The sequence below is a fragment of the Meles meles genome, chromosome 21 (genome assembly GCF_922984935.1).
Source record: "Meles meles chromosome 21, mMelMel3.1 paternal haplotype, whole genome shotgun sequence".
Taxonomy (NCBI): domain Eukaryota; kingdom Metazoa; phylum Chordata; class Mammalia; order Carnivora; family Mustelidae; genus Meles; species Meles meles.
In genome coordinates, this window is record NC_060086.1 from 2,008,449 (window position 1) to 2,024,218 (window position 15,770).

Genomic DNA, 15,770 nt, shown 5'->3' on the forward strand with positions numbered 1-15,770 from the left:
GAAGTTTTATAGTTTTATTATATGTTTAGGTCTAAGATCTGTTCTGAAAACTGTAAGATTTATATTGAGATTTTTGTTTGATTGTTTGATTTTTGCATGTGGATGTCAAGTTGTTGGAAAGACTGTTCTTCCTGCATTATGCTGGATTATATGTTTTCAAGTATCAGTTGACTATACTTGTGTGGGTTTATTTCGGGTCTTTGTATCGTTCCATTGATCTGTGTGTCTGTTCTTTCACCAATACTATGCAGTCTTGACTTTGGGTAGCTTTATTGAAATTGGGTGGTATCAGTTCTCCAACTTGTTCATCTTGGCTGTTGGGTTGGCTATTCTAGGTATTTTGCCTTTTCATGTAAACTTTACAATCAGTTTGTTAATACCTATAAACTAGCTTGCTAGTATCTTGTTTGGGATCGAGTTGGATCTACAGATGAAGCTAGGAAAAATTGACATCCTAACAAGTTCAGTCTTCTGATCTATGAACGCTTAATACCTCCTGTTTAGATCTTCCATGACTTCTTTCACTGTTTTTTCCTGTGTATAGATCCTATACACGTTTTGTTAGATTTATACTTAAGTGTTTCATTTTTTTTGATGTTAATGTAAATGGTACTGCATTTTTAACTTCAAATTCCAATTGTTCATTCCTGGTATATGAGAAAGTAGTTAGCTAATATTTCTCAGAATATTACCTTCTATTTTGCACCCATGCTATAATAACCTGAGTTCCACAGGATATTTTGTTATTGTTGATTCTTTGGATTTTTCTTCTTCTTTTTAAAAATTATTTGTTTATTTGAGAGAGAGAGTGGGAGAGAACATGAGAGGGGAGAGGTTAGAGGGAGAAGCAGACTCCCTGCTGAGCTGGGAGCCCAATGTGGGACTTAGTCCCAGGACTTTGGGATCATGACCCTGCGCCAAAGGCAATTTCTTAACCAACTGAGCCACCCAGGTGCCCCTCTGGATTTTTCTACATCAGTTAATGTGGTTATCCATGCATCTCTTCCCAATCTGTGTATCTTTTATTTCCATTTCGTATCTTACTGTGTTAAGCTAAAACTTCAAGTCTGATGTTGATTAGAAATGGTAAAAGGTGAACCCCCTGGCACCTGTGGGGTTATAAAAAAAAAAAAAGAAAGAAAGAAATGGTAAAAGGGGGCATTCCTGCTTTGATTCTGATTTTAGTGGGAAAGCACCTGGTTTGTAACCATTAAGTATGGTGTTCACTGTAGGGTTCTGGTAGATATGTATCAGGTTGAGGACATTTCCCTCTGTTTCTAGTTTGCTGAGAATTTTTAATCATAAATCAGTCTGGATTTTTGTTCTATACTTTTCCTGCAGTTATCGGTATGATCATATTTTCCTTCTTTAGCTGTTGTGTGATGGGTCACATTAATTGATTTTCAGATGTTGAACCAGCCTTGACATGCCTGGAAGAAATCCCACTTGGTCACGGTGTTTAATTCTTTTAATAATTGTTGGATTTGACTTTCTAATATTTTGTTGATTTTTTTTACACGTGTTCATGACAGTTACTGTTTTGTAGTTTTCCTTTCTTGTAATGTCTTTATTGTTTTGGTCTATTCGTATTTTCTGTATCTTTGTGCTTTAGTCTTATTAGGTTTTGTGTTTCTAGGAATTTGCCCATGTCATCTAGATTATCTAATTTGTTGGTGTACATTCATAATACTCTTTTATAATCCTTTTTATATCGATAAAATCAGTAGTAATGTCCCTACTTACATTTCTGATTTTAGTTCTTTGAGTCTTTTCTCTTTTTTTCCTCAGTCAGGCCAGAGGTTTGTCAATTTTGTTGATATCTTTGAAGAACCAGCTTTTGGTTTCAGTGCCTTGTTGTTTTTTTTTTCCTATTTTTCTATTCTCTAATCATCTCTGCACTGACCATTATTATTTCCATCCTTTTGGTTTGGTTTAGTTTAGTTTTTTTTTTTTTTCCTCATACCTTAAGTTGTAAAGTTACGTTGTTCATTTGAGATCTTACTTTTTAAAAGAAACATTTAGGGGCGCCTGGGTGGCTCAGTGGGTTAAGCCTCTGCCTTCGGCTCAGGTCATGATCTCAGGGTCCTGGGATCGAGCCCCATATCGGGCTCTCTGCTTAGCAGGGAGTCTGCTTCCCCCTCTTTCTCTGCCTGCCTCTCTGCCTACTTGTGATCTCTCTCTGTCAAATAAATAAAATCTTTTAAAAAAAGAAAAGAAAAGAAACATTTATAGTGATAAATTTCCTTCTTAGTATTGCTTTTGCTGTGTCCTTTAAGTTTGGTATGTTGTGTTTTCCTTTTCACTTAGTCTCTTAAGTATTTGTTAATTTCCCTTACGATTTCTTCTTTGATGGACTGGTTATTTAGGAACATGTTGTTTAATCACCACAAATTCGTGCATTTTCCAGTTTTCTTTCTGTTACTGATATTTAACTTCATTTCACTGTGGTTAAAGGGATACTTTATATGACATTTATCTCTTCAAATCTGTTTAGATTTAATTTGTGGTCTAACTATTGTGGTCTGTCCTGGAAAATGTCCCATTAAAACTTGAGAAGAATGTGTATTTTGTGTTATTGGGCAGACTGTTTTCTCAGTTCTAGCCAATTTATTGTGTTGTTCAAGTCCTTTGTTTCCATACTTCTGTCTGATTGTTTTATCCTTTATTGAGAATGGGAATCTGAACTCTCTCATTATTATCGTAGAGCTGTCTATTCCTCCCTTCAATTCAGCCAGTATCTGCTTCATATATTTTAATGATCTGGTATTAGATATATGAATGTTTGTAATCATGTGTCTTGCTGTATTGAACCTTTAATTAATATAAATTGTCCTTCTTTCTGTCTTATAATCTTTTTAATTTGAAGCCTCTTTTTTTGTGATATTACTATTGCCTCTCCTACTCTCTTTTGGCTGCTGTTTGCATAGAATATCTTTTTCCTTCCTTTCATTTTCAACCTGTGTGTGTCTTTGGATATAAAGTAAGGCTCTTATAGAAAGTATATTGTTGGTGTGTGTGTGTGTGTGTGTGTGTGTGTGTGTGTGTTTAATCCATTCTGCCAATCTCTGTTTGAGTGGAGAGTTTAATCCATTTACATTTAAAGTAATTACTGATTTAAAAACAAAAGGGACTTCTGTCATTTTGCTCTTTGTTCCTCATATGCCTTATAGATGCTTTGTCAACTCCTCCTAGCATTTTGCAGATATTCTGTTGTCTTCCAGCATAATCTTCTAGAATCTTTCATCATTAATGAGCTGTCTGGTATTATTCCTTAGTTTGGTGTCTGCTGATAAACTCAACAATCAATAACATTTATTAAGGTCACTTTGATAACGCTGTGTATGCATTAATTCATTTAATTTTTAGAAAAATCCTATGAGTCATAAATATTACTCTTCTTCATATTCTGAGGAAGATATCTCAGGCTAAGAAAGCACAAGCACAATTAGAATTCAATCCCAGATATTTTGAAATACAAATGACATGATGACCATGACAGCATACTGTCTCTCAGGTGCTACAGAGCAGTCAGACAAGATAGGGAAGCGGAGGTAGGTGTCTGATGAGATGGCGTAGATCCCCACCCCACCCACCAAGAAGCAGTTTCATGGATCTCCTTCAAGGTCAGCTCTAAGAAAGTTTTTGCTGCATTTGAGGCTCACAGACTCGTCCCTCTTGGACATAAAAATTTGCAGTCTGTAGAGGGAGGGAAGAAGGCCTGCCACTTCCCTGAGCCCTCCTTTCTTGGAGTAGGAAGGGAATTGTCTGTCTCCATTCAGGGCTTATGCAGTGTCCTCCTAACAAAAGCCAATGACAGAATATTTTACCTTCTGTGATATGTGTGGAACTCGTGCTTATCAGAGGCCTGGTTGCTTCCAGTAATTACTTTTGGAAAAATGTCAGAGAAAATTGGCATTTTGGTGACTTTGGTGACATTGCTGAGAGGACTTAGCTCAGCTCCAGCAAAATTATAAAGGAAGGTTGAAATTCCAGAAACTAAGTTTCCAGATTTAAAAACGTTTTAATTGCACTTGGATATATATCTAGAATTCAAGTGTATTGTAGTTTTGCTTCTGAATGTGGTTCCTCAGAAAAAGGAGCGACTCTGCTTGGCGCTTCCCTGTCACAGGTCGTCAAATTCCCTGTGCGGTCTGTGTGATCTCTCCTTTCACCCAGAGAACAACACAATCATAGCTACGGTAGCCAAGAACAAAATTCATGTATCTGGGAAATTCGGGTGCTACCATAGCACTATTTTTTTGTGTTCCAAAATCACTTCTCCCTCCAACCCTGGGATTCCATCTACTCCTTCCCAGTTCACATCTACTTCTGAGTTACGGGAAGGCCTGGCAGCCCCTCTTCCACCCTCTAACCAGTACTTTCCAGGGTCTGGTTTCTAAGTATTAACTATGTCTGGGGCAGCAAACTTGGGAAATAATTGACACTAAGGTCATACCTTGTCGAGAGTGAAAATGCAAATGAAATGTATGAATCTCTTTTGTTTGGTTTCTTTTTTATTTCTGTATTAGTCTACTTTGTCCGTTGTATGTGGACTTTGAGTTTTGGTTGCAATTTGACCCAAAGAAAAGGCAGAATTTTGCCCTCAGCTTCTAGGAAGTGATTCCCAAGCTTTTGGAACGTCCTGTCTGTGAAGAGTGTCTTTGTTTATTGGGGGGCCCTGGACCACACCTGACGGTCTACACCAAGCAAGTAAATTAGGGCTTTAGACGACACAGTATTTGTTTGACCTTCAGAAGAGCTGGCAACTTGTCAGCCATGCCACGATCAACTACGTCTAGGTGACCAAGTCCCAGGCAAAACTCTGGACATTAGGGTGTCTGGATGGCTTAGTTGTGTGAGCATCCCAGTCTTGATTTTGGCTCAGGTGATGATCTCAGGGTTGAGATCGAGCCCCACTTAGGGCTCCGTGCTGGGCGTGGAACTGCTTAAATTCTCTCTCCCTCACCCTCTGCCCCTCTAACCACCTCCCCTGCCTTTTTTTAAATAAAGATTTTTATTTATTTATTTGACAGAGATCACAATTAGGCAGAGCAGCAAGCAGAGAGAGATAGGGAAGCAGGCTCCCCGCTGAGCAGAGAGCCCGATGTGAGGCTCGATCTCAGGACCCTGAGATCATGACCTGAGCCAAAAGGCAGAGCTTAACCCACTGAGCCCCCAGGCGCTCCTGCCCACCTCCCCTTTAAAAAACAACAACAACGAACTCTGAACATCAGGGTTCAGGTGAGCTTCCTAGGCTGGCAACACTCCATGCCACTTCTTGCACACCGCTGATGGCTGAGATGAGCTCCGACCACTCTTCCAGAGGACTACTGCAAAGTCCACAGATGGAACTCTCCTGAAGTCTGCCCCATGTGGCTCTTCCCTCGGCTGATTTTGATCTGTGTCCTTATGCTGTCATGAGCCGTACTGACTATAACAGCTTTCATTGAATTCTGTGGGTCCTCGTAGTGATTTTGTCAGACTGAAGATGATCTTGGGAACCCCTGAATTTACAGTTGGTAACAGAAGCGAAGGTGGTCTTGGGAGCTCCTGAACTGTGAAGCAATGAATCTATTTTCAAATCCGAGACTCCCCGTTTCTCGTGTTTCTTATCGGAAGAAGAGGGTAGCTCTTTCCAGGGTTACTTTGACGGCTAAATAAAGTGACAGGTATGGGGCAGCTAGACGAGTGCCTTGCCTGTGATGGGGCTATAATAAAGGGTCTTCCCTAAGGTGCTGATGATGACTTTTCAGCAGAGAACACCACATATCATGTGCAGGAGTGTTTGCACAAACTGTCGCCGCTGGTGACATTAATCAGTAGCTCTTGATTTGCTCTTTTTGGCTCAGATGCAGGATTTCCTGTACTCTTGGCTGGGTAGACGTATGATGCCTTTGAATGATGCCTTTGAATGATGAGAGCTTTTCCAGAAGCTACACAGTATTTATCATTTAGGAGCTGGTGTAACTTCAGCACAACATGGTTGAGGCACAAGATGGACAGGCCAAATGGTAAGAATTTTTGTTTGTGGCATTTTGAGTTTGACGTGGCTGTGGATATTCCACATGGACGTCTGTGTTAGGACGATAGTGTTGAAACTGGTGGGAAATCAGTTCTTCACCTGCAGAAACAAGAAGTGAGCGTACCTAGACTGCCTGTGCTATTGAGAACCAGTTAAGATAATGGGAGGAATAGCTCTCCCTGTGGCACGTGTATTTTTTTAATTATTATTTTGCCAGAAAGCTGTGTACATAACACAGAACACTCAAAGGCAGAGCCGGCTACGCTTGAGGTCCGCATGTAAGTCTTTCGTCTCCCTGCATTTGCCTTGGAGCAGACAGTCTGCTGGGCTGTACGTGGGTAGAGAAGTAGTGGACAGCTTCTCCGCATGGTGCTCGCCGTGCACGCTTTGTGTTGAGGAAGGTTGAGGGACGTGAAGAACTTGGAGCACACGGATCATTTCCTGTAGCTTTTAGACCGGTTAAGCAAAGGGAGTTAACTTAGGAATATTACACTTAAATAGATCCAGGGGTGAGAAAAATCTCTCTGCCCTCCAAGCTATTCGAGAGACAGCCTGGTGATGACGAGTTCTGTCGTTTTCCGGCTTGACAGCTGATGGTGTGTGGTAGCGTAACGACCACAGGGCTTGAACACCCACAGACTGGAATCTTGGCTCTTCCACACAGAGGATAGGACCCTGGCATATTTGTTACTTGGCCGTTTTGGACTTTTGCCCTTGTATTAAAGATGAGAGTCCAACCACATGAGTCTTGTTTAGGGGGTTACACAAGCTGGAGAACCAGACGTAGTGCAGCGTGCTCAGTACGACGCTTCACAGATGGTGGCCACCGCCATTTTCGCGCAGGCCTCCCCTTTGCTCCCCGCCATGTTTGTTGGTTCGGGTGTTAATACTCTTCCTTGGCATTGAGAGATTGGTTGTTACTACTTAAAATTTTGCTTTTTAGTTTTATCAGAATCCTATAGAGACAGTTTAAAAAGTCAAAGTTTATTATAAAAATCCGTAGTCCCTCGTATTTTCCTCAAACACAGCTCCTTCTCCTCTCAAGCAACAACCACCTTCAACTTTTGGGTGATTATTTTGGTATTTGTCTTTACGTTTCTAAATAACACGCTTAATATTGCTGCTGTTCACTGTTTTTTCCTCATTGTCTTTTCATACTATGGAAGATGAGATGAGGCTTTCCCCTGCCCTTGCTCATCTCACATTCCCTGTGCACACACCATAGTTTTACGCGTTACAGGACCAGATGGACACTGTTCACTGTGGAGCAGTGCAGTCGTCTTTGGTTGCTGTTTGTTTCCAGTGTACCTACTGGTTTCCTTAGAGTTAATATTTACTTGTTTTTTTCTTTGTCTAGATTTCTATATTCTTTAGCTAAGTGAACTCTCAAATTCTCTGCCACCTCTGTCATATTCATCTCTTTATTTATTTTTTAAAAATTTTAAACTATTTTAATTCAATTGAAACAGTTTATATTTAATAAATAATAAAATAGTGATTATTAAATTAACATATATTATCAGTTTCAGAGGTATAGATCTGTGATTCATCAGGCTTATATAACACCCAGTGCTCATTACATCACATGTCCTCCTTAATGGCCATCACCCAATTACCCCATTCCGCCACGCCCCCTCCCCTCTAGCAACCCCATTTGTTTCCTATGATTGAGTCTCTTACGGTTTGTCTCCCTCTCCGGTTTTGTCCTGTTTTGTTTTTTCCTCTCTTCCCCGATGATCCTCTGTTTTGCTTCTCAGATTCCACATTATTGAGATCATATGATAATTATCTTTCTCCGATTGCCTTATTTCATTAGCATAATACCCTCTTGTTCTGTCTATGTTGTTGTAAATGGTAAGGTTTCGGGTTTTGATGCCTGCATAGTATTCCTGTGTGTGTGTGTGTGTGTGTGTGTACCACATCCTCTCCATCACATTCATCTGTCCATGGATAGCCGGGATCTTTCCATGGTTTCATTCTCGTGGAAGTTACTGCTATAAATATTGGGGTGCACGTGCCCCTTTGGGTCACTACATTTGTATCTTTGGGGTCAATACCCAGTAGTGCAATCACTTGGTCATATCTATTTCCAGCTTTTTGAGGAACCTCCATGCTGTTTTCCAGAGTGGCTGCACCAGCTTGCATTCCCACCAACAGTGTAGGAGGGTTCCCCTTTCTCCACATCCTCTCCAAGATCTTTTGTTTGCTGACTTGTTAATTTTAGCCATTCTGACTGGTGGGCGGTGGTAATCGCAATGTGGTTTTGATTTGTGTTTCCCTGATGCCGAGTGATGTCGAGAGTCTCCCCAGAGGCACTTTCTGGCCCACCTGCTTTGGATATGCAGCTGCCGTACTGGGCCTTCCTTGAGCTCTCTCCTGTGTGGAGTGTCTGTTTTTGGGATGCCTGTCTCATTCAGGTGAAACATCCTCCAGAAGAGTCCTGAGAAGGGTTGTGTGGAAGGTTCAGTTTATTGAGAACTTAAATTCCTAAAATTGTTCTTATTCTCCTTACACACTCGATTGATAGTTCAGCTGGGTATGGAATTCCCTGTCACGCACTGGCCCCTGTGCATCAGTGCCACTGAGCTTTCCGTGTGGTTTTTGAGACCCTACAGGCATTCTGATCCTGAATCTTTGTGTGTGACCATATTTCCCTTGCTAGGATCTCCTTTTGTCTCCCTTGTTTTGAAATTTCGCTGAGATGTGCCTCAGGCAGTGCAACTGTTCTTATCCCTCGTCCACCCCTTTAATCTGGAAACTCAGGGCCTTCACTTCATAAAATGTTTTTCCAGGATCATTTCACTGAGGATTTCCTCCTTGCTGTTTTTTTCTCCTTTCTTTCAAAAACTGGTGTTATTTTAAAGTTAGGTCTCTTGGGCAAGTCCTTTATTTTTTTATTTTTTATTTTTTTTAGTAACTTCTCTCCTGTTTTCTGTCTTTTTACTCTACATTCTAGGAAATTCTCTTAAATTTTTTTTTCTTTACTGTGAATCTTTCATCTTTGCTCCTGTAGTTTTAAAGTCTAAGGTTCTTTTCACTCCTTGAGTGCTCCTTTGTACGGTAACTTTTTTGTGGATACAGTATTGTCTCATTTTTCTGCGGACAACTGTTTTAGTTCAGTTGTTTGGGTTTTTAATCTTGTTTAGTCTGCTGTTTTCTCCTTGCCTACACTCTGTTTACTCTGTTACTTTTTTCCTTTGGCTTACTTTTAGTTCTCTTGTTAGTTCTCTGCTCATATTTAAGTGGGAAACTTAAAAAATGTATTAAAAATCCTAAGTGATGGACTGGGCTTGACTTTATCTTAGAGAAATCTAGCTGAGTCATTGCCTTGGGAAAACCCAAATAGTACTTTTCGGTCAGTCCTCTTGGGCTGGCCAGAAAGGTCACCTTTTTTCCCCCAGGCTGCGTGACCATCGGGGATGGGGAAGCGGGCAGGGAACAGGGCTGTTCTGAACTCTCGTTTCTGGTATGATAGCCCTGTTCTCAGTTCTGCCTGCTAACCCATAGTTTTCCCTCTTACTGTCTTACGAGAATAAGCCTCCTGTCTTCTTCTGGGGAGGGTGGTTGGGCAGCTGCTCAGCTGTGTGGATATGCAGGGTATGGAGGGACCTTGGGATTCTAACAGTTTCTTACATAGAGTATAGACCTGTCTTTGGGGCTTTTGTGAGGGTGTGGGTTGAAGTTGGCGCTTCTTCTGCCCCTGCTTCCCGAGGTGACTGTGCCACCAGTTCCCAGGCCTGTGGGGAATTCTGAGGCATGTGTCAGGTGGAATCCGGGATTTTTCTGTTTGCTGGTTGAAGATGCAGTGCCCTGGGGCCTGCCAAGCCAGTTACTGCCCATCCGTCATCCTTGCAGCTTCTAAAAGTTTGAGAACTGTCTTCTCCTCTCCTGATGTCTTTGCGTTTACAGGTTTATGTGTCTTGCACATACACTTTCTGTGTCACTCTAGTGGGGTTTCAAGAAGTGAAGAACAAGCATGTGTTTAATCTGTCACCTTGGATAGAACCTTTTTAGACACTAAAGTAATAAAGAATCTATTTGCCATTATTCTGTTCAGTGACATTTTCACTCCTTGGAAGAGAAAATAATGAGAACAAGACCCCCGGTAGCTGCCATTTGTTGTGGACGGTGGGACCTAGAGCAGCGGCCCGCCTGCCCCGCAAGGCTGCCGAGCCCGGCTCTTCAGCCAGGGCCAGCTTTCTCGTACCTCATTGCACTGGAGATCATCTGTGAGCTTCTGAGTGTATCTGTAATTCTGCATAGAGTTGCCTCTTCCCTTACTGTTGGGTTTGAGGAGTTCCTGAAGCAGGGTGACCTCCCGTCTCGGCATACTGAACCTTGGATTTTGTGATTTGGGGTTTTACTCTTGTTTATGCATCTCTGTGTTTCAGCGCGTCGCTCCACCAGCTCATCAGCGCTCGCCCTTTCAGCTTCTGCCTTTTTCTGGAAACAGTTTGACTTTTTCTGAGTTGTTATTTAAAATTATTCTGATTGTCTTCGGAGGGGGCATATATAGATTCATTTTGTCTTTGGAGTCTGGTGGCTTGGTGTCAAGAGTCACCCACTGTTCTAGACTGAGTATTTAGGTCCGTTCAGAACTCACATGCTGAAGGCCTAACCCCCCGGGGGTGTGTATTTAAGACGAGGCCTCTCAGGAGATAATTAAGGTTAAATGAAGGTCATAAAGGTGGGGCCCTGGTCTGGTGGGGTCGTATCCTCCTAAGAAGAGACACCCCCATGCACACACACTGAGATGGGAACCGGTGAAGCCACAGCTTCTGCCCCCTTCCAGCCTCTGGACTGCTGGAAACCCAGTATCTGCCGCGTCAGCCACCCAGTCTGCGGTATCCGGTTATGGCAGACACCGAACAGCTAATACACCCGCTCTTCTTAGAGGGCAGCAGTCCGTGGTCGACGCTAGCTTGCAGTGGTTGTGTCTGCACAGCTGACTTCCTCCATTTTAAGGCAGAGTAGAATCCCAGCCGCAGGGGGACCAGATCGTCACCGCTTCAGGGGTCAGGGAACGTAGCCCCCTACCGCAAGTGACTTTTTTTTTGTTTTTTTAAATGAAATCAGTGCCATTGGTTTGTGAAAGTTGTGTTTCCAGAACGTGTGTGTGTGTGTACTAGACTGAGATACAAAATATATTTCTTGTAAGTTGTGGTGAAAAAAGATTTTAAGTCTGCTGCCCTAGTTTAAGCTAATCTAGTAGTCCCTGTTGGAATACCCATGGCACGTGATGCTGGTTGGAGTTTGAGGGAAAAGGAAGACCAGGATGACGGACCCTGCAACGTCAGCCTTTGGAATCCAAAAAGGGACCTAGAGATGTAAAGTCCGAAGGGAGAGGCATGGGACGAGAACTCAGTTATCCGTCTCACCCAGCAAGCAACGCAGAGGGCCCCTAGGAGGACCTTTCTAGTAGGACCGAGCTCTTGGGGGGGTGAGAGTGACTTAGCACATCTTCCGCGCATAACCTCACTCGCTGAACACACCACATTAGATTGTGATTGTGTGTTAAATGTCTGTGGCCGGGCCAAGGCCATCGTTGACACCGTAACTGTCTCAGGCGGGAGGACGAGAAGGTAGCCGTTGTCACTGGCCTCCCTTCGCCGTCACACACAGCAGTGGCAGTCACTGGCCTCCCCTCACCCTCACACAGCAGTGACAGTCACCGGCCTCCCCTCACCCTCACGCGCAGCAGTGGCAGTCACCGGCCTCCCCTCACCCTCACACAGCAGTGGCAGCCTCTGCTGCTGCGCTGGCTGGAGCGCCTCCGGTCGCCGGTGAGTGTGGTGCCTCCTCTCGGGCCTGCGCTGCGGAAACCCCACTTCCACTTCCGGTGCCGACCGCGGAGCCGCACCTCGAGGTGTCAGTCGCGCCGGTGCACGTTTTCTTCCCCGTGGGGCCTTCTGGGTCCGCTCGAGGTGAGCGGAAGGGGCTGGGCCGCGCGTCCGCCGGTGCCAGCGTGAAGTCGCACATGCCGCGTCGGCCACCGTCACAAGGCGGCGGTACTGGAGCGGGGTGGGGGCCGGCGGGTCGCGACAGAAGCAGTTCTGGGCGCGGGGGGCCGAGGTCGGGGGAGTGGGGTCCTGCGGCAGGTGAACCGTGGCCGTCCGAGGGATCCGGGAAGACTCCCGGGGCAGAGGGCGCGTGAGAGGGGCCGCGAGGCAGGAGGAGGTGTTGGTCGGCCGGAGGGAGTAGGACGCGCGTCCGTGGGGGCGGCCCTCGTGGAGAGCCTCCGGCGGAGGTTCGCGTTTACGCCCGAGGCTCCCGGTCCGGGGCTCTTCCGCGGAGGCCGTGAGGTCAGTGTCGTGCGGGGGCGGCCGGGGCGTCAGGACACCCCGCGGCGGGGACGAGGGCCCGAGTTACGGGCCCGTGTCAGGACCTCGGAGAGGCTGTGGCGAGGAGGCGGGAGCGGCCGGTGTCTGGGTGTGACGGTCCAGGCGGGACGCGGCTCCGCTCCCTCGGCAGCGGCCGGTTGCGTTCGTGGCCGCGGGGGGCCGAGAGCGGCCTGTCCCCGGACGGCGACCGCGGAGACGTGCGCTTTGTACCTCAGGGTGTGGAGTTCCGGGAGGCCCCTGGGGCGCCTCTCAGGGAACGGCCGTGCCAGAGGCAGTTTGTCATGGTGCGCAGACAGACTAACCCGCCGTTGGACGAGAAACCGCGGGGCTGTGGGGTCGGAAAATCGGACGCCGCAGACGTTGGGCTCGTCTAACATCCGAACCCGGGAAGCTGCACGTTCTCGGCGTTGTTCCCGGCTAGAACACGAAGTCGCTACTCCCTTGGCTCGTCATCGCGGTTCTTAGAAGACGGCAGCTTCCAGAGGGACAGTTCGGGCGATGAGTCGGTGTTCTGGCCTCACGCGCGGGCTTCCAGCGTCCGGGCTTGGAGTCCGAAGCCTTCGCAGTTCCGGGGTGACGCCTTCGGAGCTTCCCCCACTTTGCTGTTTTCTTCTTTCCCGGTCGCTATTCGACAGTGACTTTCGAGAAGCCGTTTTCTTAAAAGAGTCCAAATTGGATTATTCCCTTTAGTGGATTGAAATTCTTAACGAGGCCTCCGCTAACGGGGTCTTGTATTCGTGTTAGGTTGAACGGGCCAGGTGGAGCTTCAGTCGGCGGTTCAGAATGAGGAGTCGTTGGCTGACGCTTCCCGAGTAACTCGGGCAAAGTTCGGCCATAAAACGGGGCCCACTGGCTGCTGCCGACACAACCAAGAAAACTCATCGCAAATAAAAAGTGGCAGCAGCAGGAATTAGAAATCAGCTCATCCACTAACACATGATAAAGCCCGAACAATTTAATTAACCTTCTTTCAGTGACGCTGCTGAGGATGAACTTGACCTGCGGCTCCAGGACCAGTTTTCCCCTCAGCACCGGGGTCTTCCTGGCGCAGCACCGCGGCAGCCCTGGGGGGAGAGAAACTGCCCCCGACTGTCAAGCTCTGCTCTGACTCGGAACCGTATCTGAGTGTGAAAGAATTTTCTTTCGCTTGATGGGGAGAAGAGAAATCCGGGCTTATTTTGAATTTTTAAAATATTATTATTTTGTAATGGATGTTTTTCCTTCTAACCCAACGGCACTTTTCCTTTCCAGTTTAAGGTTGGCAGCGAGTGGTGGACGTGGATCGATTACGACCGCTTCCAGGAGCTGGTGCGGGAGTACGAAGACAGCGGGGGCTCGGCCACCTTCGGCGCACAGGATTATATGGCCAGAACCCCGCCCTGGGCCGTATTTGGTGCCCACGAAAGAGGCTTTGATCCCAAGGACGCAAGATACCAGAGAAAGAACAAGTCAAAGGACATTTCCGGATGTTGAGATGATCTGGCCGTGGGCGCTGAAGGACAAGCGCTGACAGCCCCGAGGGTTCTCCCTCCCACCCCCCACGGAGGTTTTTCCAAGGACACATTACGGGAGTTCTGTCAGAGGAGGCTGTAAGGCTCATGGGGACGCGAGTCACATCGGGGGTTGGGGAGGCCGCAGCTCCACCACTGCTTTCGGGAGCTCAGGCCCTCTCCTGACCTGACTTCCTAGAGGACTGTTGCAGGGCAAGTGCACTGTCCTCAGAGTGAACTGGTGGCTTTGAATTATAACTTGTAAGACCGGCTGGAACGCTGGTCCTGGGCTGTTGTAGGGAATGAGTACTGTTCCCCATCCCCTCCTGGGCTGTGGGCCTTTGTGGATTGTTCCTCTCCAAGGTAAGTGGATCTGCTCCCTCCTGGCCGCCCGCCCTTCTTTGTATCTGGAATAATGCCTCCCGGGAGTCATTCAACTGCCCTAATTCTAGACTATCTTTTAGTACTGCACAGATTACATTAAATTTTTGCTTAGTACCGGCCCTTTATGAAATCGAGTGGATCTAAGTGTCCCTGACTCCTCCCCTCCTCATGCAGATCAGAGCGCCGCAGAAGGAGTGAGGGGCCCCACTAGCTTCCGAGCTTCTTGCGCTTGCGCGGGGGGTGCCCTGTGGTGCCTGGAGGAGTGAGTCCCCAGACAGGCTTTGAGACCGGGTGCGATTTCCTTTTGGTTTAAAAAGTCAGTGTTTAAGCCCCGTCCTTACCCACAGAGCAGGTCCACACCTTCTTTTCCCTCTTGTAGCCTCCGCTCTTTTCCACAGTCTGTTTTTAGGGTTCAAGATTTTTCTAATTGAAAACGTCATTAAATACTGAATAGTTTTTAAAATGTCATAGTTATTTAAAAAAACTCTCTATCCTAAAAATTTAATAAAATCTTTTCTAAAGACTACAATTTTCTCGAGTGTTTATTTTAAAGATGCTTCTAGTCCCATCTAGACCTCTTCTTTATGTGTCAGCTGTGGTTGTAAACCCTCTATTTTCTGCTGAAGTGAGATTCCCAGATAACGAAACCTGCCTCTTCACTCAGCGGAAAACCAGGCTCGGGATTCATATCTGAGCGACATGGCAGGGGCTGGTGGGAAAGCATCCCAGAAACCCTTCGTTCTTCTCGGACGCACCCGCACGCTCATGTGTGGTCTCCTGTTCCGGTGACTTAGGAGACAGACGAGACTGGACTGGTGAAGGCCACTGAGGCAAGATCTCACTGAAACCCAGATGGGTTAGTGTCCAGTGAAAACAGACGCAAAAGCACCCTCAAGTGGAAGGAAGTGTTAGAAAAGCAAGTGCTGGGGCTGAGCGGGAGGCCGGCGGCGAAGCATGCAGGGCTTTGGACCATCCTCAACCTCTTTTTCAACCTCGGTAAGGACCTTCGTGAACCCATCTTCCCTCTCAAACAAAGAAAATACAGGCAAAGTGACTAAAATCAATGAATTTTTGAATTTTGACATTTAGGGCGCTTGGGTGGCTCCGTGGGTTAAGCCTCTGCCTTCGGCTCAGGTCATGATCTCAGGGTCCTGGGATTGAGCCCCACGTCAAGCTCTCTGCTCAGCGGGGAGCCTGCTTCCTCCTCTCTCTGACTCTCTGCCTACTTGTGGTCTCTGTCTGTCAAATAAATAAATAAAAATCTTTTCTAAAAAAATGTTGACGTTTAACCAGACCTTCACAATGAATTGAAAATCATATGTTAAGAGACAAATCAATAAAATTAACTGTTGACTTCTTATCAGAAACCATAGAGGCCAAAAGACAGTGGGATGGTGTCTTCAGAGGGCTGGAAGAAAAGACTTTCAACTAACCATCCTTTGTCTAAATCCTTCTTCAAAAATAGAGGAGAAATCAAGACATTTCCAGGTAAACCAAAAGTGAGAGAATTCACCTGCAAACCTGCCCCACAGG

At 45.9% G+C, this 15,770-nt stretch overlaps 1 protein-coding gene across 1 annotated transcript in view; it reads left to right on the plus strand.

Annotated features, from left to right (window-relative positions):
• Window positions 1–14,766, plus strand: part of LOC123934211 (S-adenosyl-L-methionine-dependent tRNA 4-demethylwyosine synthase TYW1-like) — a 200,662-nt gene extending 185,896 nt beyond the window's left edge. Inside the window, exon 16 of the mRNA XM_045994245.1 lies at window positions 13,615–14,766. Within this exon, the coding sequence (XP_045850201.1) occupies window positions 13,615–13,836 (222 nt within the window). The 3' untranslated portion in view covers window positions 13,837–14,766. The remainder of the gene's footprint in view (window positions 1–13,614) is intronic.
• Window positions 14,767–15,770: the final 1,004 nt, after the last annotated feature.